Source organism: Castor canadensis, chromosome X (genome assembly GCF_047511655.1).
Source record: "Castor canadensis chromosome X, mCasCan1.hap1v2, whole genome shotgun sequence".
Taxonomy (NCBI): domain Eukaryota; kingdom Metazoa; phylum Chordata; class Mammalia; order Rodentia; family Castoridae; genus Castor; species Castor canadensis.
The window spans coordinates 72,543,699-72,570,835 of NC_133405.1; the positions used below are offsets into that span (position 1 = coordinate 72,543,699).

The window sequence follows — 27,137 nt, forward strand, 5'->3', positions numbered from 1 at the left end:
TGTATGTAACACCAGATTCAACTATATAGACATTTATATTTTATTGAAAAGTATCAAGAAGAAAAGCAACTACTGTTAATATTTTTGTTTTTAGTTTAGTCTTTGTTGTGCACTAAGTATTTGTATTGTTTTACTTCCAAATTGGATGGTATTCTGGATAGAATGTTTCACTTTTTGACTTGTTTAAACATGTTATCTTAACATTGAGGAGATACTATGTGTTAGTCATGGTGCAAAGGGTTTTACTGAGTTGGATGCCTTTCTCCTTGCCTGGAATATCCTACATGCTCTTTATGTTGTAAATTTTCACTTATCCTTCAAGTGTGAAATTGGACAGCAACCCTTACCTGTAGGCAACATTCGGTAGGTCCTGTTCTTTTGCTCTCTGTACAAAGTTCTGGGCACTTGTAGTTTTGTTTCTGTTTATTGGTTTGTTTCCTCTCCTGGGGCAGTGGGTTTCCTTAGCGCAGCAGTTGACTGTCCTTTCCGTTGCAACCCTATACTTCAAATGCCTGAATGAGTTAATACATGAGTGAATGATTTTGCTTTGTTCTAACCAAATCATGTTGAAGTAGTTACTTTTACTCCCTTTTTTGCAGATGATGAAGCCCAGACTTAGAGACTAAGTAATTTTGTCCAAGATCACATAAGTAGAAACTGGGGATGCTAGAAAAATTCAAATCCCTTTCTACTTTATGATACTGCCAAAAAAGAGTAACAGTAAATTTTAGTCTGAATAATTCAGGCTCTCAGACATCAAAGCACTTTACTTATATCTATACTATACTTTCCTTAGTATAGTTAAACCTCTGTTTATTTTTAAAAGTCTGTTTTGTTTTCTACCCATAAATATTTTAAAATTATGTGAGTAGCTTTTTATGTGTCTCTTCTATCTTTCCCTCCAAAAAAAATTAAAACTAATGGACAAAATATTTTATTTTCCTTCTTTAGTATATGATAGCAGTTTGGTTGTTCATTTAACCTCTGTAGCCTTAGACTTAGAAAATAAGTACACAATTCCCTGCTATATTTATTTTTAAAATTATTTGTCTGATCCTATTATTTCTAAAAGCTTGGGTTAAAAACTATATTGCCATCTGAAAATTGGTATTTCAAATGTAGCTGTTGGTGCAGGCCTGGCCTTCTGAAATTGGCTACCTTCTGTACTTTATTCATTGCCCATCTGGATTCCTCTTAACTAATTATGATGAGTACGATCATCTTTGTGAGCTCTCTGGTATTCTCAGTTATCATGATTCTGAAGTAATTCAATTGTTAGATTTACTTTTAGGTCAGCCAGTCTTATGTTAAGGTTTATAATCTAGGGACATTAATTTCTTTCAGTTTATTTAGATTTATAGTTTTCAACTCTTTGCATCCTTTGTGTTAATTATCTTCTGCTTTATAATTTTTCAGCTGATTTTATAATTCAGTAGTTAAAAGAGGAGTGGGCAGAGATACCCAGATTCCATCCAGTCATTGTAAAAGTTGGATAAGGCATTTCATTTTTTTTGGAGCTTTTTTCCTTTCTGTAAGTTGTGGAGCTAGCCTGATTATACAAAAAAATTCTTCCAGTTCAAAGATTCTTTAGTTTAATGCCTTGGAGCTGTTTTACAGAATAATACAGAAGTTCGTGTTGTACTTAAACTTTGTTTTTATTTTTTTAAGTTTTCTTTATTTCTTTATTTTGTCAGTACTATGGTTTGAACTTTCCTAATCTGAGTTTTTTGGGGAATGCTTTTCTTCTGCAGATCTCAAAGCACTTATTAAGTGTCACTATTTGGCCATTATATTCCAACGACTAATATTGTTAAATGACTGGAATTAGAATGTTTGAGCTTTAATCAAGAAGACTATAATATTTAGCCATGAATTTTGTAGAACATTTAGCTCCATAGTTTTTAAATTATCTTATATATTATATTTATGTAGTTACCTTATAAAGTAACTACCTAGAGTGCATAAGAGTTCTTATGTCTGAAAAGACCACCTTTAAAAATTTTCAGCTTTAAGATCAAGCACAGTGACTCATGCCCGTAATCCTAAACTACTTGGGAGGCATAGATCCGGAGGCTCACAGTTTGAGGCCAGTTGGACAAAAAGTTAGTGAGACCCCTCTCAAGCAATAAGATGGGTGTGGTGGCATGTGTCTGTGATCCCAGCTATGCAGGAGGCATAGGTAGAAGGATTATGGTCCAAGGCCAGGCAAAAACTATACTTGAATAATAACTAAAGCATAAAAGGGCTGGAAGTGTGTCTCAAGTTGTAAAATGCCTGCCTAGCAAGCGTGGGGCCCTGAGTTCCCCAACCCCAATACTGCCAAAAAAGAAAACTCCAGCTTTAAGCCAGACATGGTAGTATACAGTTATAATCCCAGCACTTGGAGGTGGAGGCAGAAGGATCATGAGTTATATGTAGCCTGAGCTGTGTAGTGAATTCCAGGCCAGTCTGAGCTGGATAGATATATAGTGAATGCATAGTGAAACTCTGCCTCAATTTTTTTTGGTGGGGGATGAGTCTTGCTAGAGTAGCCTAGGCTGGCCTCTAAGTAGTGATTTTCCTCCTTCAGCCTCCCTAGTGTTAAGATTACAAGCATATGCCACACACATGGCAACTATACTTACTTGCATGTGGGCATTATTAGGAAATGTGTTAATGAGGAAGGTAAGAATTATTAACTAGGAGATTAGAATATATGTTCCTGTAGATAACAAGAAATATTTTTAGATTGATTAATCAGTTGCTTTGACTTTAATATTACTTGTGTACTTTACTGAAATATAGTTCGATTATTTGCTTGAGAAACAAAATTAAAGATGTGAGCAATGATAGAAAGCATTTGCTAGATTCTTTGTCCCATTCTATAAGCTAAACTTGTTTTACTTCCCAAGCATCATGTCAGTTCTCTGGGCCATTTCTGTTTTCATAAATTAAACATGATTTTTATTTAGGAGCATACAGAAAATAATTGACAAGAAATAATTTTTAAAAATCATAATAGAATTGTTTATATGCGCATAATTCTGAGTTACATGCATTATAGTTTTTTGATTTAGGTTTCCTAAGTAAACAAAAAAGCCACCCTGATGAGACTCGGAGGTTGTTCCTCTAGGAATCCTTATGATAACATTCATTTTAATTAGACTTACTGTGATTTTTATTCATTCCTTGGTTCATAATTTATTCAGCCAATATTTATCCAGCCATTCATTATGCTGGGAATCTGAATGCTAGGACTATGGCATTGAGCAAAACATACTGTATCTCTTCTCTCATAGCAACTATCAGGGATAAGTTACAAAAGTGTCTTTGGGTTTTTTTTGTTATTTATTTACTGTTTATTTTCATTGTTGTGCTGGGTGGGAGTACATTGTGGCAGTTACAAAAGCTCTTACAATATATAAATTCTTCATACTTGAATTCACTCCCTCTACCATTCTCCCTCAATCCTCCTTTCCCCCATTCCTGGAACAGTTTCAACAGATACCATTTTTACACTTACATACATGTGTACACAGTATTTGCACCATATTCACCCTCCATCATCTCCCCGCCTCCTCCCTCCTCCCACTGGTACCAACTGCCCCCAGACAGGACCTCTTCTGCCCTTCTCCTGTTCTCCCATTTTTGTATAAGAAAAGAAGAAGAATCAAATGACATTTTTGGCTGTTTAAGGTAGCTACACAGGGAGTTTCCTTGTGGCACTTCCGTGCACATTTGTATTATAGCCCAACTTAGTTCATCTCTTATTTTTCTTCTTTCTGCCTTAGTCCTTTTCTTATGGTGGTTTCAACTGGTTTAAAAATTGTATGTTCATTCTTGCATAGAGAGTAAACCAACCATATTTACCTTCTTAACTTCCTTCTTTTACCTTCTCCCCTCATATGTGACCTCCTTTAGCATTACCTGGTTTTCATAGTATTGCTGTAATTTTTATTAGGTCTACTTTCTTGACCTCTTAATGTATGTCCTTTGTGACAATAGACATATATGTAGATATCTGTTTTCTTATAGCCCATACAAAATTGATATTCTAGCTGGAAGTTAGGACATTTCCTAAGATGAGGGTATAGATGTTCTTTTTTAACTAAGAATTTTTTATTTCTCTTACTTTTTTATTAGTGCATATTAATTATACAATGTGAGGGATTTCATTGTGATATTTCCATATATGTAAATAATACACTTTGATCATATTCACTCTAGTTGATTACTGTATCTTATCTACCTCTTTTTAAAATCTTTCTTGCAATTTTTAAAAAGTGAATTTCATGACCTTTTCATACATGCATACAATATACTTCAATCATATTCTCCCCCTCTTGCCCTCTCTTTATCCCCCTCTTACTGATCTTCTCTCCAGTAGTCCCTCTTTAAAGTTTATGTCTTTCCCCCTCTTTATTTTTATTTATTTATTTATTGTTGTACTAGGTGGAGGTACATTGTGGCATTTACAAAAGTTCTTACAGTATATAAAATATATCATACATGAATTTGTCCCATCCACCATTCTCCTTCATCCTTCCCTCTCCCATTCCTTTTTACAGATATAGTGTTTTATTTTATTTTGCTTTAGCTAAGAATTTTTAATAGGATAGGTTTCTCTGTTTAATGTGTTAATAGTTAGGTATGTATAAAACACATTGAGGACATTTTTAAAAATGGAACATGGTTTCTGTTGATGTATTAATTCCTACATACATGTATTTGTTCATGTCCAGAAATCTACTTGTATTTTTAAAAGAATGAGTCTTAGTTACAAAGAATTTGGCTGCATGACTTAATTATCTAGAGCGTGGTATTTATAAAATCATTGATTAGATACTGTTTTGGTAGCAAATTGTATTTTATAGGAAAAACATTCTGCTTTATGTGTACAGTTAGTACTGAGGGACTTGGGTGAGAGGTTGGTGTAAGCAATACATGTCATTTTGATACAATGTAGATCTTCTGATTTATGATTAGGTCATCAGTACTGAATAAATCAGGTCTAGTGAGTTTACCTATATTTGTTTGTTTTTTTATTTTTTTCATGCTTACTTTTGCAGCTTTGTAATGCATATTAACAGCTAAGTAAATTATTTAATCAAGATACATGTAAAAGTAAGCCTTCCCAGTTAAATGTTGACATACCATTCAAATGTGCTTATTTTATGGCTGTTTCTTAAATTTGGTTCAAGTATTAAATATTTAAATTTTTATTTTGCTGATTTCATATTTTAAAACTATACTTTGCTTCATGATGGAATAAAACTTAGAAAAGGACTAGGTTGATGCTTTTGAACCAAATGTTTTACTCCCTCTGTTCTATTTATGCTTTTTAGGTGGCAGCCAATGCACACATTCCTCCAGACTACCTCCTTAAAATTTGTGAGCGGATTGGTCCCTTACTAGATAAGGAGATCCCTCAGAGTGTTCCTGGGGTACAGACATTACTAGGTGTTGGACGGCAGTCTCTGTTACGGGATGCCAAAGGTAAGATTTCCAGATTTTAGAACTGTGTTGTCTGAGGAAGAGGTGGAGAACAACATATTTTTTTGAGTAAATGTTCCTGTGGATTTTGTAAATACTCATTTTCTTCTAGCTTTTGTTATTTTACCAATTTTATGGCAAAAGTAAATTTTTAGATGCCTAAAATAAGTCATTTGTGTCAAACAGTGAATATTACAGAGGTAGAGGATAAAAAATCCTTTTGTAGTTACAGAACAGAAATCTTAAAGATTGTGGCTGTGATTATATAGCATAAATGCTTAAAAATTCTTCCTTGTAACATTCTTACCCTTTATTACTCTCAATAATATCATCCTAATTATATTGTATATTTCATGGTAGATACATAAAAATTAGATGTAAAAGGTTTATAATTAGATGTATTTAAACAGAAATATTAACCCACAGTGCAATAGGATTTGCTCTACTTTGCTATTTTTTAGTTTTTCACAGCTTTTTTTCAAATATTTGTTTTATGAATACAAAAATGTGAAATTAGGTATTTAGGATGCCTCTTTGAATAATAAATAATATTTGGCAACCAATTTATTTCTGTATTCTTTTGTTACCATACTATTTTTAAAAATTCCAGTTCAACAAGATAGTTGAAGAAATGATACCAGGTTTGAAACTTCTCGTTTTATAATTCTTCAATTGAGTTAACTTGGAAGTTTTTAAGAGAGCTGTGAAATATTTTTATTTGAAAGCCTAATTATTAGGAATATTTAATACTTACTTGAATTTTTCATATACACATAAAAGATAGGCACAAAATAAACAAAATTATTTCTAGTCTGTTATCATCTACTATTCCCATGAGCATATACCAAGTATAAATGTGCCTGAATTTTCCCTGGCATATCTGTGCTATGTATGGTAATATTCTTTCTTATGTAGTTTTATATGAATAGGAATATATAGCCCTAAAGATCAAGAAGGATCAATGTAAAGTTGAAACTATTCACCTGTGACATATTTACATATGATTCAAACATGTGCATAATAAAAGATTATTTTGAAACCAGAATAGAAATAAAGTATCTTCAAGGTATATTAAGGTTTTGGTGTTTAGCATCATAATTTAGCTTATAACATGTTCGGGTGTATGTATTTCAACAAACAAAACTGAAATCCAGCTGTGCCTCTGAAGCACAGTTGAAAAAACAAAACTGCTATGTTCCTTGACTAACTTTCAGTCTTTTTATTTAGACTGTAAGAGTACACTATGGAAAGGGTCTGCTTTTGCAGCTCTGCATAGAGGCAGACCTCCCGAACTACCTGCAAATTATGTGAAACCTCCAAATGTGGGTAAGTAATATCCATGTGAGTTATAAACGTATTCTTGATTCATTCTTTCTGGAACTCATTAGAAAGCCAAAAATAGGTGTCAGAATTGAATTTGGAATATAAATAAATAAACTGCTTACATTCTAGAAGAATTTCTTTTTATTTTTTGTGGTGCTGGGATTTGAACTCAGGGCCTACACCTTGAGCCACTCCACCAGACCTTTTTTTTGTAATGGGTATTTTCTAGATAAAGGGTCTTACGGAACTATTTGCCAGGGTTGGCTTTGAACCACTGTCCTGATCTTTGCCTCCTGAGTAGCTAGGATTACAGGTGTGAACCACCAGCGCCAGCAAGGAATTTCTTAATTGTTCCGGATTTTTAAGGAATTTTTTACCTAAAACCAATATAATCCTGGGTTTGTTAAAGCTGACCTTTTCTTTTTCTTTTCATTTCACTTCTTTCTTAGCAGAAGCCTTTCTTTCTTTTTTTTTTTGTTCCTATCTATTGTACAGGTGTTTTTAGCTATATGGTTGTCTACTTACATGTCTTTGTGCTGAATTTTCCAAACATTTTTTAAAGGAATATTGTAAAGATAGATTTCAGAAGGAAAAGAAAGTGTATTCTGCTTATATCTATTTTGCCAAACTTGTAACGATATTTTTATATGCATTTATTAAGACGAAAAGTTACCATTCTTGGTTCTAGTTTACTGAAATTCCTATTTCCCTAGTTATTGGTTATCTCTGGCCAGACCGTTTTGAAGAAATACTAGTTAGTGACTACCAAGGAGATTTAGGTACAAAACCATTCATAATAAAATTAGCTTTCACATAGAATTTGCAAACCAAGTTGCTGAAAGTGTAACTGCCACTGGGGCTTCTCTGTTTTCTCACTCTTCTAAAAATTATGTAATTTTATGTGAATATGCCTTAAAATTTGGAAGGGATGAATTTCAGGTTAAAAAATAAAATACTTTTTTAAAGAATACTGTTTTATACAATAAGCATATAGAACTGCCAAGGTTAAACAAATTGAGGCCAGTATAATTTTAAAAGAAATTTAGACAAAATTATTGGTTAAATATTCATAAGACTCATTAAGTGAAATGGATACTCTGAAGTATATTCCCAGTAAAACGCTTCCATAACTTGGATTGTACTTGGAAAAGTAGACAACTGGGTTGTTTCTAATTGGATGTGGTATTGCTAGCATTTATTTTTCATTTTTAGGAGTAATTTGTACACCCAACTGAATTTTCCAGTGTTCACTTTCCCTTACAGATTTATTAATAGTTTATTGAATTGTGAAATTTTTTTTCTTCATGCGCTTATTTATTTTCCAGGTTATATTTTTAGCTGTACATGTGAAGATCTGAAGAGCTGCCTTTAGGGCATTGTTTTCAGGCTCTCTTTATTCTCCTTTTTGTTCTCTTTTTATCCTGTTTTTCTTTTTGATGTTTTGAGACTGAGTCTAGCTATGCAGTTTAGGTTTGCCTCAAACATGAGATCCTCCTGCCTTAGCCTCCAGAGTGCTGGTATTATAGGCATGTACCACCATGCTAGGTTCCCTTTTAACTAAGCATATTTTTTTCCCAAACAACTGCTGATTTTATACAGTAAACCCTTCACACTGACTTGAATCAGTTTGTTATTCTTTTAGTAATTGCTTAGGAATTATAGTAACCCTGATAGTGCTTTTAGATTTGGGAAGGAGCTTTTAGAATGAAAATAATTCAATGACATTTTTATGTAGTGTATACTAGTCAAGATGGCTAACTTCAAGAGACTTAGAATTCGGAGCCTGAGAAAAACGCAAGATTTTACTAAATAAGAAATCAAGATGAATATGAAATCTTTTAAATTTGTGATTTCCAGCAATTTTCTCATTGTGGAGCACAGTTCTCCATAGCTACTTCAAAATCAATTAGTTTTATAATTTGCCCATATATACAAACTTAATTTATGAAGGTAAATCTTGAAATTTTCGGAGAGAATGTTAGAACTAAAAAAACTTTAACAGCAGTATTTCTTGAAAAAGAGTTACATAGTAAACTAAATGTAGGACACAGTAAATTTAAAAAAAAAAACAGAAAATGTGTGCGACTGTAGGACTTCTCAGTGCCTTTCATATGCTAAAAGCATGGAGTCCAATTCTCAAGGAATTTGACCTTGGGTACCCTTTTCCAAAAACAGTGGATTAAAGGTAAATGTAAAGATTCTGAATATTTCCTAGGGACAGATTTAGGAAACTGGGTTATAAGACCTTCTGATTGTAGCAGAGAAACCCAAATAAAGCCCAGAGAGGTCACATAATTGACATTACCTATCTCTTACATCTTGTTTTTATTTCTATATTGTCCTCATGGTCAGATATTACCATACTTCCTTGGTATAATAGATCTATACTTACAGAGTTATGGTATAATTGACATCAAATAAAATTCTTCCCTTTTAATTGTGCAGTTCAGTGAGTTTTGACAATGAATAAGATATAGCACAATAAAATATAGAATACTTCTATTATCCCTTCCACAACCCCTTAAAACCAGTAATCTTTTCTATGACTATACTTTTGATTTATTTAGAATGTAATATAAATTAAGTCATACAGTGTGCACTTTTCTATATTTATTTCTCTTAGAACAATGTTTTTGAGATTCATGCATGTCATCTAATGTATCAGTAGCATCTTTTTTACTACCAAATGATGTTCCATTCTATAGCCATACCACAATTTGTTCAGTTCATTCATAAATTAATGGACATTTAGATTATACCCAGATATTGACTATTATGAATAAAGCTGCTTTGAACATTCTTATAAAGGTATTTTCATGAACATCTATTTTCATTTTGGGGAGATAATATCTAGGAAGTTGGATCATATGGTAAGTACAGGTTTTAACTTTGTAAGAAACTGCCAAACTGTTTCAAAATGATTGTCCCATTTTGTATTCTCAACAGAAATATATTTCCAGTTGCTTCACATTATAACCAGTTTCTGGTACTGTCAGGTGATATCTTTTCATATACCTACTTGCCAACCTGTATATCTTCATTAGCGAGTTATCTGTTTATGTTCTTTGCCCATTTTATAAAAATCAAGTTGTTTTAAGCCTGGTGACAGTGACTCAGCCTGTAATCCTAGCTACTTGGAAAGCTGAGATAGGAGGATCGCATTTCCAGGCCAGCCCAGGCAAATAGTTCTGGAGACCCCATCTCCAAAATAAGCAGAGCAAAATGAACTAGAGGTGTGGCTCAACAGGTAGAATGCCTGCTTGTGAGCACAAAGCCCTGAGTTCAAACCCCGTCCCCCTGCCAACAAAAACAAAAATTGAGTTGTTTTTTCTTATTACTGAGTTTTTAATATATTTTGAATACAGGTCCTTTGTATTATGTAAATATTTTTGCCAATCTGTGATTGTCTTTGCATTTTTTAAGTGTCTTTCAAAGAACAGAATTTTTGATGGAGTCCTATTTACCAATTTTGTCTTCATGTTTATGTTTGTGTGTGTGTATGTGTGTCCCCGTCCTATCTTGCCAACATGAGATCACATAGATTTTCTCCTAGAGGTTTATATGGTTTTGTATTATATTTGGCTTTTGCTACATTATGAGTTATTTTTATGATAGATGTGTGGATTAGTTTGAGGTAATTTTTTTTTGTCTGTGGATAGCCAATTGTTCCAGTACCATTTGTTGAAAAGGAACCATTCATTCTCCCATGTGGAGGATTACCTTGCTACACAATATACATGTACATATGTATTTTTTCTGGACTCTGTTGTGAGTTCTCCAACTTTGCTTTCAGTTTTTTAAAAAAATTGTTTTGACTTTTCTAGTTCTTATCCTTTCCATTGTAAATTTTATGATTTGGGTGGGTGAGAAATACTGGCATTTGAACTCAAGACTTCACATTTGCTAGGCAGGTGCTCTACCACTCGAGCCACTCCATGAGTCCTCCATGTAAGTTTTCAATGACCAAAGAAGGCTACTGGGTTTTTCTTGAGATTATGTTGAATCTGTATATCAGTTTTGGAAAGACTGACATCTTAACATTGAGCCTTCTAATCAAGGAACATAGTAGTTCTCTCCATTTACTTAGGTCTGAGATTTCTCATAATAATTTTTTGTAGTTAGTGTATATATCTTGCACAACCTTTGAAAATTTTCCTTAAGGAGCTCATGATTCTTTGTAATATTTTGAATTATAATTTTTTCAATTTCAATTTCCTGTTGTTTGATGCTTGTAGATAGAAACAGTGTTTTTTGAACTTTTCTGTGTGTTGATTTTGCTAAATTGACTTACTAAATTTAGTGGCTTTTTAAAGATTTTTGGGGACTATATATAAATGATTATGTTTTCTATAAATAGACAGGTTTACTTTTTCTTTTTTGTATGCCTTATATTTCTTTTTCTTGCATTATTGAACTTCTACTACAATGGTTAAAGTGATGAGAGGACCTCCTTGTCTTATTCCTCATCTTGAAAGCCGGCAGTCTTTCATTATTAAGTATATTCATAGAGCCTGGCACTGGTGACTCACGCCTGTAATCCTAGCTACTCAGGAAGCAGAGATCAGGAGGATCATGGTTTGAAGCCAGCTGGGGCAAATAATTCGCAAGACCCTATCTCGAAAAAAACCCTTCACAAAAAAGGGCTGGTGGAATGGCTCAAGGTGTAGTCCCTGAGTTCAAGCCCCAGTACCACAAAAAAAAAGTTTATTCATAGATGCCTTTATCAGTTTGAGGATGTTCCCTTCTATTCCTATTTTACACAGAATTTTTTAAAAACAATAGACAGGTCCCTTTTATTTTATTTAGTATGTTTGGAATTATATCAGTAATTTATTGAGGCACATTTTAAGGAAGTGCTCTACCAACTGAGCTATTCTCCCAACCCTTGGGGCACATTTTAATTGGTATTTTATGTAGAATACAGCTTTATTCAATAGAACTTCCTTTGACAATGGAGATAATGGCTATTGCAGCTTAGGAATTAAGTATTTAATTTTATTGATTGTAATTTGAAAAAAGAAACAAAAATAAATTTACATAATTTGACATTTACATGTGGTTAGTGGCTACATTATTAGATGGTGCAGATCAGGAATGGTATGGGAACTGATAAGCTACTCTGGAGAGGTACATAATTTGATGATATATTGAGGAATCATTTAATGAATTTAATTTTTTTTCTTTGTCTTTTCATTTTTTTCTTTTTTTTTTATTGTTTTATTATTCATATGTGCATACAAGGCTTGGGTTGAATTTAATTTTTAATTTTTGTTATTTTATGCTTAGGGACTACTTTTTGCTTTTCATATTTTTTAATTTAGTAATTCACTTTAAAGATCACATTAAGCCATCTACTTTCAATTGAAAAATTTACAGCAGTCTTTGGCCAAAAACTTTAAAATTGTGACCTTATCTCTACTCTGTGTTGGGTTATTTATCTCAATGTTTCCATCTCTCGTGTGGTTAGTCAACAATGTTATTTAGTAATTTTAATGAAGTGAAGGTGAGGGAGCATGAAGAGAAAATTTCATTTAATTTCTAAATTCTTTTCTCTATAGTAATTATTGTAACATTCTAAATAAATGTGGAGCTACTTTTACCAAGGTGAATTAGTAAAGTTTTCTAGAGTGAGAGTATCAGATGCCTATGATATTTACATTATTACAGATTTAAACTAATAACACTATTTCATTATCTATATGCTTCACTAGTCAAATTGTTTTTGCATTGTGCCAAAATCAGAGGAAGAAAATTGAGCTAAATTCAGAACAGAATTAATGCCTAATATTGTTCAAATACGTTCTGGGCTGTATGTAATGTTTGTGGTACTGTGCGAGGTTCTGTACTGTCACTGCTAATTGTTATTTTTCATCCTTTTAAAGATAGTATTTGTTTTGGAAACTTTGTAGTAGTTACCTTAGAAATTGAAATTATAGTCTCAAACAACACAACTACTGATGAGCTAGTTTGTCAGTACAAAAGCAATTTTAAAAGTGTGTTTAAGTCTGTTTGAAGAACTGATATTTTGTTATTCATCAGAGTAAAAGTTTCAGAAATTTTCCTGTTTTCATATCTAAACAATTTTCACAAAAGTCTGTACAAAAAGGCAACAAGATGGCTTACTCATTTAGTTCCAGGCTGACATATGCCCAAGGAACAAATATACATGCTTATATTTCTAGACTGAGTCAAAGGCATGATGCAATATGGTTCTGTTTTAAAACTTTTTTCCCCTTTTATCTTTAGTACAATTAGCTTATAGCAAGATCCTTTAATTTACATAGTAGGCCTCTAATTTACATTGTGTATACCTCTGGAGGCTTGCATTAATTCTAAAGCCAAATTAGTATTTACATGTTGCCATAAGCTTCCATTTAACATTGACTCTTGACTTATTGGCCATTGTATGGATATGTGTCACACTTAATGCCAGAATTCATTTGGAGGTGGGAAATCTGTCTCTTGTTAATATATAAATGTAAGTTGAAAGAAAGTAGTCTCATTTAAACTGTTTTTACCTAGCTGAATTTACTGGATTTTCTGCCAGGAATATTTGTCATCCTCCTTTGTAAATTTTATGTAACTCCTATCTCTTGCCCATGGTTCACAATTTTGCCAGGTCTTGCTTTTTGTTGATTAACTCTCCCCTTTTACTACCTTCCTCCTTTTTGTACTCACATAATTGTGCATGAAGCAAGTTGCTGCAAAAGTCATGACTTTTATATATCTGGAGAGGAGTGAAGGATGTTTGTCACACCTGCAAGTAATTACAACTGGAATAAACTAAGAATCTTTTGTATGTGCTACATTGTGAGTACTTACTAAATATTAAATGAATGTAAGTGCTATAATTACTGCCACATTGAAACTGAAACATCCCTTATAAATGCATTGTTATGATTTTACTTTGCTGAGTTTCTAGGAAGCCCCTTACATCTGTGTCTGGAATCAATATTTTACTAATAGTAGGATTAATAATTTTAGTGTCTTTTAAAAAAGAAAACAGATTTTCTATGGGGGGGTCCATTTTCATTATATAAAATATGATGAAAAAAGAATTTATCTGGCTAATCCTTTTATGAACACGTATTTCTTTCCTCATTATTCCTTATCTCTCTTTTAGCTTTTTCTTATAAAAATGTGTACCAAAGTATTCTAAAACAATCTTGTTTTGTTGAGACAGGGTCACTGTATGTAGCCCAGGCTGGCTTCTGACTTGTGATCCTTCTGCCTCTGCTTCCACAGTGCTGGGATTACAGGTGTGCACCATCATGTCTGGCTTAACATTATCTTTTGATATTTCCTTTATATATTTAATTCAATACCTTACAGAAATAGAACCTTATATTTATAGGTCACGAAGGGAAGCTGCCAGGTTTAGGGTATTGTAAAACTTCTGAATGTAATAACCAAATCAAGCTAAAAGGTTTAGAAGAGGATAAACAGAAAAATGTGAGGTGTTAACATCCCCAGTTATATTAAGGGGACTTTGAAGAAAGTCTGAGTGGAATTAGAATTGATGTTTCTTTGCCATCTCTCGGTGTTATCCAAGCAATAATACAATCAGTGACCAAGAACTACTAAGCTTGTAGGACTTACTAGTGTTATCTAAGTTATACTGTGGATAGGTATTATGGGATGGGATTGGCGTCAGCCTTGAAAACTTTTATAGTGGGTTATCAATATGGATTGATAAGGATTTAGAGATATAATTTGATTCATAATAGCATTTATTTCATGAAAGAAATAATTCTGTAGTTTCATACTTTCAGTGGAGTTTCCAGATTTTATTCAAATTCATTTTTATTTCTTTCCTAGTGTCTTTCATATTTAGTCTGTATTAATTTGTTTTATTGTTAGAGCTCTTCTTGGGAAACCATGCTTTGCATATTTGGAATTGATACTGAATTTCATCAGTCACTCTCCAGTGTTTTTATTTTTTTTTCCTTTTCTTTTTTGCAAACCCAGGGCTTCACTCATGCCAGGCAATAATTGCTCTACTATTGAGCTATACCTCCAGCCTGCTACTTCCAGAGTTTTTTGACAGCATATTTTCTTTGTCCTATTATTATTCTCCCTACTTATAGGAACTTTATGCTTACTACATTTTAATCAATTAAAAGATTGCAAATATGTGCTCTATTTTCTTATTAAAGGTAAAGAAAAAACTACTAATATCAGCCAAGTGATTGTTTTTTTGTAAAAGAGAAAACAATAACCCAAGATTACTTTGGATCTGCTTATTTTCTGAAAAATCTTTCTACTTAAAGTGAGGATATTGATGATAATGGGTTTGGTTCCAGAAGCCTGATATGTGAGTAATAATCCTTTTTGCCCTGAGTGTATAAAGCCTTAAGATTATTATTTGGTCAGCAATTACTGGCTGAGTTGGTACTATTTTTGATGTAGTTTTACCTTTTTAACAGAAAGCATACTTCTCTCTGCTATATTGCTTACTACCCCCTCCTCCCACATTCCTAACTTGTTTGAGGTAGGTGTGCTGCTACTATTGCTGAGAAGTTTAAACTTTGTCATTATTGTTCTAAAGTTGGTTTCAAAGATTAAAAAATTTGTTCTTGGTGCTATAGGCTTTAAGAGAATATTACTTTGATAATCATGTTCTTTCATTCCCCTCATAAGGCTGGCCTTCGCAAAGTTTGGTGAGATTATTCTTTCACATATCCACATTTGCTCTTTTCTAAAAAAGCGTATGGTAACAAGGCACTTTAAAACACACTAGTTTGTTTTAAAAAACAGTAGAGTTTTTGTTTTTACCATGTAACAACTGAAATGTGGATTTTATATATGCAAAATTAGCTTGATCTCTGGGTAAAATGATTAATTCAGTTTGTCTTTCCATGCCCTGGAAGAAAACTGTAGGAAGTGTGGCTCAAGGGGTAGCGTGCCTGCTTTGCAAGCTGTACGTCCTGAATTCAAACTTCAGATCCACCCAAGAAAACTGGAAAATTCTACTTTTATATAATTTATGATAAAGTTGAAAAATTAGAAAACTACATAAGGATTTAATGAACATTGTTTATAACCTATTATTAGATTGTAAGTGACACAAAGTTGCTCAAGAGTTGTTACTCATTTGTATTAAAAATATATATTATTACCAATTTGCACACTTCTGGTTTTATCTGGTACTTGGTGCCAAGTTGATGATAAACTCTTTTACAGCAAATATACAAGCTACCTTGCTTTAGTTAAGTTCCACCTCTCTTAGCATTATTTCTTGGAATATTTCCTGTGATATAAGTGGTAGAATTCAGTGCATTTTTCTTTTTTCTAGTAATGGTCTCTTGTGGTTAATGATTTTTCTGGTTTAGGCTAAGAAATTTTGGGGAGCTTGGGATGTACAGAGGGAGCTTTTGTCAGTAGTAAACTGCTGAATATGTAGGGTAATTCAAAATAAATTTCCTTGTTAAAGTGTAATTAACCAAAGACCACAAAGAATTAGCCTGTAGCCTGAAAAATCATATTTATTGACTTAATAAAATCAGATTTGTTGAGGGAGTAAACTCTCAAGGGAAATTGGGAGGCCTCTGAAGGATGAAAGAAGACATCCTCTGCGGATAAAGATTTGGCTTACACTAAAGAATTCTGTGGAGGGGCTAAAGGAAACCAAGGTCAGTTCTGGATTGGTGGTTGTTTCTGAGGCAGATTGGGAAGAGTGAGGATTATATAAGGATCAGGTGCTGTTGTGAAATAAGGGCAGTTCAGGAATTAGATATTTCTCTCTGGCAATAAATGCAAATAGCAAAGGGGGTCTAGGGCATCATTGGTAAGAAAACAAGGTTGGCTCAAGAGAGGGTTGTTAATGATATTTTACAACTGCTGCATGACCTTGGGAGAAACAATGTTTCCTGTTAACTTTGCAGCTGGCTTTATCTATGTCTGTCCTCCCAAGATTGATTAATTGCAGGTCTGTTTTTTTCTTTTTTCTATCCTAGACTCTTTCAGTCTTGGAATGCAACAGGTAGCCTTATAAATCTTTCAAAAGCACAAGTCAGCATGTAACAATCTCTTACTGATTTTATTTAAGATCTCTTAGTTTGTTGAGTTGAAAATCTTCTGTTTTGGTCTAGATAAATTTTCCCATGCCAGTTCAAAGTTTCATGCCTGTGTGAAAAAGTTTTAATATAGCAGATTCTTTAGAATGAGTGAACAGTGAACTAGTGGTCTAACAGCTCTAATGTGGAAATCTTGGAATTCGCTTTGGATTTTGATGAGCTTTCCAGTAGAACCCAATTTAGTAGAAGTCAGAATCTGTGCTAATTGTATTGTTTTGTAGGTGGAGGTAAGATAGACAGATATAATATAGAATTTTTGCAGTTAACATTATTTCCTATTTCAGGTGTAAAGCAGGTTGTGTTTTCTATAATGTAATAGATGGCACTGAAAATTGAGAATACTACTGAACTAAAATTGGGAGATCTGGATTGAGTTTAGGCTTTGCCCTTTATTGGTTCTGTAGTCTTAGACAAGACATTTAGTTTCTTTGCACCTTAATTTTCTCATTTATGAAGTGAAGAAAATACTTTCCTTCAAATCTCACAGAATTACAGTGAACTGAAATGAGGTATCTATGGAATTACTTTGTAAGTTTTAAAATATTTTACAGGTATAATGTCTAATTATGGTATTAAATCATAGATGCTGATAATGTTAACAATGAAAATAGTGAGTTATCAATTAAAAATTAAATGAGTTATCCTCATCAGAAGACTAGCTCACATGTAGCTATAGTGGGGCTTTATTTTAATATACAAACTTAAGTATCCTTGGTCTTGTATTCTGAATTCGGTGCTCTTTGCACAAATTGTCTCAGCAATGTAAATACAGGTTGAGTATCTCACACCTGAGTTGCTTGGACTAGAAGTGTTTCATATATCATAATGTTTTAGATTTTGGAACATTCGCATAGGCCATACTAGTTGAATATACCTACTTAAAAATCTGAATTGCTCAATGTATTTTGAATAAAACAATAGTTTTCATTTCTCCCACAATTTGAGAATTAGTAAAATAATTTTGTTCAATGTACATTGAGCCCGAACTGTATCAAGTATAGCTTCTTGAAATGTGAGTATTCATTTTGTTAAGAAGAGAAATGGCCTTTTTGATATAATAATAGGTTAGAATTTGTGATGCCAGTAGAACTAGAAAGGGAGGTTGGGGAGCCAAATTATTTTACATGTACCTCCATGCTAGAGGTCTGCAAACATTTCATGTAAAAGTCCAGATGGGAAGTGATTTTGGCCTTCTGGTCCATTTGGTCCCTGTTGCAATTGCTCGGCTCTATTGTAGTTTGAAAGCAACCATAGATCATATGCAAATGAACAGACATACCTATTTTCCAATAAGACTAAATTTACAAAATGAGGTGATGGGCTGCATGGGGCCTATGGACCTTAATTAGCCAATCATTGCTTTCCATTACATGATGAGTTCAAGTTTTATACTAAATGTACTTAGGAACCATTGGAATTTTTTTTCCAGTGGTACTAAGGTTTGAACTCAGGACCTGGTGCTTCCTACGCAGGCATTCTACCACTTGAGCCATGTCCTTAGCCCTTTTTGCTTTAGTTATATTTCCAGATAAGGGCTTGTGTTTTTGCCTGCAGTTGGCCTCACTCCACAATCTACCTCCTTATGCCTCTTACATAACTGGGATTATAGACATGTACCCCCATGCCTGGTTTATTTGTTGAGATGGAGTCTTACTAGCTTCTTGCCTGGGCTGGTCTCAAACGACAGTTCTCCCAATCTCCACCTCCTGAATAGCTTGGATTACAGGTGTGAACCACCATTTCTAGCCCACTGGATGTTTTTGAATAAGAAATTTGTATGGTCGGATTTTATTTTGTATAGATAACTTAGGTAGTAGAGTATAAGATGAATTGGAGAGGAGAAAGTGGAGGAGGCAGACAGCAAATCAGGCAGACTGTTAACTATAGATATAGACACTAAATGAGTGTGGAAATGGTAGAAATAGAAATGAAGATAGCTGGATGAATTCAAGCAAGATTTTATAGGTGTAATTGATAATGCAGTTCATTGGATATTGGGTAACAAAGAAGAAAAGTACAAGTACACTAGTGAGAAAATTGAGAATGAGAAAATGTAGGAAACTTGTCATGGAAGGATAACGAACTTGATTTGGAAAATCTCTTTCTGCTATACATCAAGGTATATACATATACCTTGATGGCTATCCATTGCATAGTTGAAAATGTGGGCCTGGAGTTAAGGTGAAAGAGTGAAAGATTAGAGATTAAGATTTGGTAATAATTAGTATGTGGGCAGGTAAGAACATTCAAGGACAGCAATCTCATTTTTCTGGCATAATTGCCTAAGATTGCAATTGAGGATCAGAAGGAAATTAAAGGTACAATGTTTTAAGAAACTGCTATGGGGCTGGTGGACTGGCTCAAGTGGTAGATCACCTACCTAGCAAGAAACTGCAGAACTGTTTTGCATAGTGTCTGTAGCATTTTATTTCTCACTATCAATGTCTGAATAATACAGCTTTTTGCATCCCTGTTACCATTTGTTACAGGTTTTTTTTAGTTTGGCTGTTGGCAAGGGTTTGTAGTGTAATGTCTCATTGTGGTTTTAATTTGTATTACCTTGATGGTTACTGTATGATCAAGGTTCTGCAGAGAAACATAAACAGAAGATAGATTGATAGGTGTATTATAAGTTTATGGTGCTGAGAAGTCTTACGAACTGACATATGAAAGCTGAAGACCCAGACGAACTGGTGGTATATGATCTGTTCTGAGTTCAAAGACTTGAGATCCGAAAGTGTAAGTTTTGTTTTAAGGGTAGAAGACAAATGTCCTAGCTTGAAAAGAGTAGGGCAGAGAGTGAATCTTCCCTTAACTTGTCTTTTGCTCAGCCTACAAAGGACTGAACGGGTCTCATGCCATTCTTAGGAGAGAGAAGTCTCCTTTACTCAGTCCACTAATTTCAATGTTAATCTCATCCAGAAGCACACTCACAGACAACAGCCAGAATAATGTTAAAGCAATAATCTGGACACTTTGTGGCCCAATCTAGTTGACACAATAAGCGATCATAAACTCAACCCCTTCTCAACTTGGTCCCTTATACATCTCTTTAATGTGTGTTTAATATCTAAATAAAGACAATAACAATGTCTTAATTTTGCCTAATCTAATACAACATATCCTATGTACAACTGAAATGTCCTAACTTCTTTCCCAGAAGAGGTAATGTCCTTGAGTAGTGTTTCTTTGCTTGATATACCTTAACTAAAATATTATGATATGCAATGAATATCCATCAATATTGTTATCATAATGTTTGATACATCTTATCCTACTTGATAGGGGAAAGCCAAAAATTAGCACTCTCTCTCTCTCTCTCTCTGTATATATGTATATATATAATAAGAGTACTCTGTATAACATGGTCTTCATTTCTGAAGCTAGTCTTATTCATAGCCTGTGTTCATTGCTGCTTTCTTCCACTACCCAGTATGGGAAAGTAAGGTAAAGGGTTTAAGGGTTTGTCTCTTTTTTAAAATCTTTTTGAAGGACCTGTTCTTTATTTCATTGATTTTTTTGCATTGGGTGAATTTAGTTTAATGTTTCTTTAATAATTAATATTTAATATTTTATCAATCTTTAATCAATTTCTGCTTATTTTGGTTTTGTTTCTTCTTGCTTTTCTAGTTACTTGAGATGCAGTGATGCATTATTTATTTGACATCTTTCTGCCTCTTTGGTTTAGGCATTGATCCCTCTATAACCTTCTGTCTTAGTTCTGCTTTTGCTATATCCCATATGTTTTGATATGCTATATTTTCTTTTTTTTCAGTAAATATCTACCTTTGTTTAATCTGCATCCCAGTGACATGACACTGGAAAGGAAGGACTCATGCCAATCCCCAGCCTGGGTGTGGGAATGCTGGAGTGTCGAACCTCAAGTCCCAGAAGTGAGCAGAGACCAAAGCCTAGAATGGCTAAAGACCTAAGACAGGGCACTGGGATATCTGTGGCTCTCAGTACTGGGCAGGGGGGATTGAATCTGGCTGGCTTCTTTTTCCATTCTAGGATGCAGTTTAAACAAAGGCAGGTATTTATTGAGAAAAAAAACCAAGAAAATGGAAATATATCAAAATGTATGGCACAAGCTAACTGCTTTAGAGCCACCAGTGTATTTGGTAGGAAGTAAACATTGCTAGGCGCCAAGAGGAAGTAATGGTATAAAAGTAAGAAAATTTGATCCATTTTCATGCCTTCTCTGTCATTCATCATTTGTAATTTACTTCATTTACTTGTTAATTTACTTCATTAACCTGGATCTTGTTTTTTGCTATGTAAAATGAGGTATTGCACTAAAATTTAACCTTCAAAGCCCTTTCAAGCCAGACTCAGTCCCATCTGCCCTGGACTGGGAGCCACAGATGCCCCAGTGCCCTGTCTTAGTTCTTCAACCATAAAGTGTCACCCTCAGTCACCACACCCCTTGGGGCATTCTCACTCCATGTTGATGGGAACATATTCCACTGCAGCCCCATCCACAGCTCATGAAATCAGGCAGGAGCTTCTGGATGAACTCCTGAGGCTTGGCTGGCTGGTCCACTATTCTGTGTTCAGCCTTAAGTTCTTCCTGTTGCTTTCTGGCTTGCTGCAAAATCCATAGGGTCAATTGGAGCCACATGGGCCACCTTGAATTTGGGTATTTTTCTTGTAAAAATTTCCAAAGGATTTTGTCTTACTGATTTCTAGTTTCATTACATTGTGGTCAGAAAAGATACTTGATATGTCAGTGTTTTAAAATTTATTAGGACTTGTTTTGTGGCCTATCATATGAACTCTCCTGGAGAATGTTTTATTTGCTGATGAGAAAAGTGTGTATTGTGCAGTTTTTGATAGAATGTTCTGTTCCATCTATTTGGTCTAGAGTGCAGTTTAACTCTGGATGATCTGTCTGTTGCTGAAAATGGGATGTTAAAGTCCCAACCGTAACTGTATTGGAGTCTTATTTCTCCCTTTAAGTCTATTAATATTTGCTTTTTATAAGTGAATGCTGTGATATTGGGTGTTTATATACAGTAGACCCTTTGCATTCACAGTTATATGGTTCCATGGAGACCACTGGTGAGGAAGAACCGTGATTGCACAGGATGCATAAGAGTTCAGTACTCTTAAAATTACTCAAATTTACATATACCATACATACAATAGTTTGAGCATTCATAGCTTGAAACCACACGAAGTAGGCTACATCACTGTGACAAAAATTACTGTTGTACACATTAATACTGCTAACCAAAAACTAGAACTTTTTATTTCAAATACTGTGGATGCTTGATTCATTTTTCTCATAATATCACCCAACTTCTGCTAAAGATATATCACCTTTCAAGAGATCTAAAAATTTCACTTTATCATTTGAATTGAACACGTTAATTTTTGCCTTCAGTTTTGGGCACCATTTGCTTTTGGGGAGGTATATTTTCACGAAACTAAGTGTACAGAAACACTCAACAGATCACACGATTTAAACAACTGATGATAATGTGGCACTGACTGAGAGCTTCTCAGAATCATCTGAGTTGCATAATGTGCACACAGAAATTAAAAATACTTGTATCTGAAATTTCTTCTGGTTTTTAACAAATTGCTATTATGTTTTGACTGTGCTTGGTCAAAATTTCATGTAATAAATCTGTGAAAATGGTGGGCTTACTATATGTAGAATCCTTTCCTCTTGCTGATTTGATCCCTTTAACATTATATAATACCTTTCCTTACTGCTTTTGCTTTAAAGTCTATTTTATCTGATATAAGTGTGGCTACTCTTGCTATCCTTTTTCCATTTATATGATCTATTTTATTTCATTCCTTCACTTTCAGTCTGTGTATCATTAGAGGGGAAGTTAATTTCTTCCATGCAACATACAATTGAATCTTGTTTTGTTCTTTTGTGTGTTTGTGAAGATATCTGACTGTGTTGCCCAGGCGGGTTTCAAACTCTTGAACTTAAGTGATCGTGCCTCAGCCTCCCAAGTAACTGAGACCATAGTTGTGTACCACCAAATGCACTTTGGGTCTTTTTTTCTTCTTAATCCTTCAGCCACTCCTGTCTTTATTTTTGAGAATTTAATAGCTTTAGTTAGTTATGGATAGGTAATATTTTACTATAGACATTTTGTAACTTGTTTTCTAGTTTTATTATATTTCTTTTATTTTTTTTCTCTCATAGTCTGTCTTTGTAGTTACATAATGGACTCAAATAATGTGTTTTGATACTTTCCTTACAAGTTTGAGGTTGATATTTACTTTTGCTTTGTAGTTACATGGAACTCATAAAAAGCTTCTTTTGAGTTTAACAAGCTATTTTGAAATGATAGCAACTTAGCATGAGCATAAAGATAAGAACAGAATCTGAAAAGAGAAAACACTAATGAGAGAAACTGCATTTGCACTCCATTCTTCTCCAAATTATTATTTTTTCTTTTGGTGTTAACTGGTTTTTGAATTTGGGGCAGGCCCTAACACTAGAGCCATGCTACAAGCCTTTTGCTTTTAGTTATTTTTCAGATAGAGTTTTGCTCTTGCCTGGGCCAGCCTTAGACCATGATCCTCTTATCTATGCTTCCTGCATAGCTGTTATTATAATGTCTACTACCATGCCCAACTTGTTTGTTGAGATGAGGTCTCATAAACTGATCCACTGTCTTCCTGATTCCTGCCTCTTCGGTAGCTGGGTTTACAGGCATGAGTTACTGTGCCTGGCTTCTATAGCTTGTTTTTTTTTTTTTTTTTTTTTGGTACTGGGGCTTGAACTCAGGGCCTTTACCTTGAGCCACTCCACCAGCTCTATTTTTGTGAAGGGTTTTTTGAGATAGGGTCTCACGAACTATTTTGCCCAGGCTGGCTTTGAACTACAATCCTCCTGATCTCTGCCTCCTGAATAGCTAGGATTACAGGCGTGCGCCACTGGCGTCCAGCTATAGCTTGTTTTTTTGAGATAGTGTCTTCCTAACATTTTGCCCAGGCTGACCTCAAACTGTGATCCTCCTGATCTCTGCTTTTTGAGTAGCTGGGATTATAGGTGTGAATAACTGTGCTCAGACTGGTAATGTCTTTCTCACAATTCTTATTTGGTGGTACTGGGATTTAAACTCAGGGCCTTATACACTGTACCACTTGAGCCATTCACCCAGCCCTTTTTGCTTTCAGTTATTTCTTAGGTAAGGTCTCTTATTTTTGCCTGGGCCAGCCTAGACCGAGATCCTTATGCCTCCTGCTTAGCTGGGATAAGAGGCTTAGGCCACCACATCTGGCTTATTTGTCGAGATGGGCTCTTGCTAACTATTTTCCTGGGCTGGCCTCAACCATCCCAAACTCCCTCCCGAGTAGCTGAGATTACAGGGGTGGTAAGCCAGTGTGCCCAGCCTATTTCTCCTTAAGTTCTAAAGGACTTCTTTGTTTTTATTTAGTACAGTCTTGTTGGTTGGCAAATTTTTTTTTTCTGTCAGAACTGTGAAAATACCATGCCACTGTTTTCTGGACCTGTAAGGTTTCTGCTGAGAAATCAGCTCTCAGGCAAATTTTGTGTGTTCTTTGTTTCTTTTCTCTTACAGCATTTACAATCTTTATCATTTACCTTTGAAAGCTTGATTATGTCTTGGGGTAGACTTGCTTGAGTTCATCTGACTGATGACCTTTGATCTTCCTGTATCTGAGTATTTGTATCCTTTTCAAGATTTGGGATGTCTGCTATTATTCTTGCTTTGAATAAAGCATTCTTTTGTCCTCCAACTATATGTTTTCGAATAGCCTATCTTTAAATTTCATTATCTTTCTTTGTTGTTTGGTCAATCCTGCTATCGATGCCTTCTGTTGTGTTTTTAATTTTGCTGAATGTATTTTTCAACTCAAGACTTTCTGTTTGATTGGTTTTTTGTTTTAGTTGCTTCTTTCTCTGTTTGGGTATTGAATTGTTTTTTGTGTTTTCTTCATAATATTTGAGATTCCTTAAACAGCTGTTTTAAATTATCTGATAGTTCTCCCCTAGTGATTACTGCTTGGTCAGGTTCTGGTACCTTATTTTGAATTATAGTTGAAGTTATGGTTTCTGAAATGTGCCGTGCTTGTTGATGTGTGACATCATTTAGGTATTGAAGACTTGGTATTTATTCCAGTCTTCCTAATCTGAGTTTGTTTAGGCCTGTCTTAACAGAAATCTTAAGCAGGCTTTTGTTTTGTCTGAAGCTGTAGTCACTTCCACGATTTCATCCAGTGCGCGGGTCTCTGTTTGCTGGGAGTTGACTGTTGGTGTGTTATCACTGTTTTAGCCATGGAGGGCAATAATGATCCGAGCAGATCCCAAATCCACAGTTGTCATGTTGTTCAGAATGACCTGGGGAATACATATAAGAATAGTTTGCCACACAAGGCTCTCTGGTCTGGTGTAGGTCCAGATATCTCATTTATAATCACCTGTCTGTGCTCAGGCTCTGTGATGTTCTGCCTGCCTATGAGTAGAATCACTATCTGCATGTCATTTTTGGATTCAACCAACAGCAATTGAATATACATGGAAAAAAAGTTTATTTGCACTGAAACGGCAAACTCCTTTTTTTCCTTATCATTATTACCTAAACTGTATAGTACAACTCTTTACATAATATTCATATCACATTAGGTATTATAAGTAATCTAGAGATGATTTAAAGTATGTAGGAGGATGTGCATAGATATGTGCAAATACTGCATGCACCATTCTATATAAAGGACTCAAGCATCCACAGATTTGGTATCTGTAGGGTCCTCGAAAAAATTCCTCCTCCTTATTTGAAGTATAAATATATGCATATTTATATATTATTTTCTTTTAAGTAAGGATCATTATCCACTATAGTCAGCTGTGTAATACCAACCCCTTTCACCCCACCCCGTGTGAGAGCACTGAGACCCTAGAGAAGAAAAGAAATGGAAAAGGAAAGGAAATTAATCTTTGCTGTGTAAGTGCCTACTGTGCAAGACATTCTACAAAATTCATCTCACTTCATTCTTTTTTTCCCTTAATTCTTGGTGGTACAATGTCTATTTTATAGATTTATGCATAAGAAAGAATATTGGGCTGCTTGTTCCTTTTTCACTACTTTGTTGCCTTTTTACTGTATCATCCTACTAAACTGGGTGGAATTGGTAAAGCCAGAAGCAATTCTGCCAGTCTTTGAGTTACTGGCCTGGCTCTTTGATTTTCCCACAGGGTTACTATGTATTATGGCCTTTGTTCCTCCCCATCTCCACCCCCCAAACAAACATATACCCTATGATTTATCTCCTGGCTTTAAATAGGGATTTGTTACCCAGAAAAAATGAGGGTGGGAGCTTACTGCTTCAGATCCACAGTGTATTTGGTAGGAAGCAAACATTGCTGATATGTATCAAGAGGAAGTTATGGTATAAAAGAAAGAAAATTTGACCCATGTTCATGCCTTCTTTGTCACTTATCACTGCTATGATTTTGAAATCTTACTTCACTAATTTGGATCTTGTTTTTTTGCTATGTAAAATGAGGTATTGAACTAAAATTTAACCTTCAATATCCCTTCAAGCCCAAGTAGAATTTTGTAAGGGATACTAGTTCAAAGAGAGAAAACATGACTGCTTGTAAACTATTTCTTAGGGCTTTAGAAATGGTGATTAGCTTCTCACAATCTTCATGAGTGTTGGTTTGTAATTTCTTATTGCAAAAGCCAGCTATATTTCCTGTCTTTTGCATTTACTGTCTTTAGAATTAAAAAGCATGAGGCCAAGTTACATTTAAATGTAAATCCCACGAAAATTTCCTAAGAAGGAAATAGAAAATGAATAGAAATTTAAAATTTCTAGTTATACGTGAAGGCAAATATTTCCTCATATGGTTGAATCAAATGCTTTTTTGAGTCTGAACTTTATACAAAAGGGCCTTTCTAATGCACTTTAAATTTGGATTTTGTTATTGAAAAGTATGTGTGAACCAATAAGAAGTTTTGTGGAATATGAGGCTTTATAGGAAATAATCATTCTAAGTCTAGGATGAAATTATTTTTGGATAAAATAGCAAATAGACTTGGAGGACTCTTAAGACACTTAAAATTTTACTCAAAGTTTATTAGTGTATAAATATAAAACCTTAAGTTTAGAGTAAAGTGACAAGTATTTTATACTGGACTATCACTTTTCAATTTGTCAATATTTAATTTATTTAGTACTTTAAAATTTGTGTGCTTTCTGCCTGTTGTATAATTTCTGTAGTGTATTTCAGCATAGACTTCTTCAGCCTTTTTGGTCCAATAATGTTCA

General features: G+C 34.3%; 1 protein-coding gene across 4 annotated transcripts in view; it reads left to right on the forward strand.

The window, feature by feature from the left end:
* Brwd3 (bromodomain and WD repeat domain containing 3) overlaps positions 1-27,137 on the forward strand; it is a 110,335-nt gene that overhangs the window by 7,997 nt on the left and 75,201 nt on the right. For 3 of the 4 annotated variants that reach the window (XM_074063274.1, XM_074063277.1, XM_074063275.1), the window contains 2 exons: positions 5,325-5,475; positions 6,700-6,798. In XM_074063274.1, the coding sequence (XP_073919375.1) occupies positions 5,325-5,475; positions 6,700-6,798 (250 nt within the window). Of the gene's footprint in view, positions 1-5,324; positions 5,476-6,699; positions 6,799-11,093; positions 15,110-27,137 lie in introns of those variants that run through there. The other variant, XM_074063276.1, reaches the window with a different exon arrangement.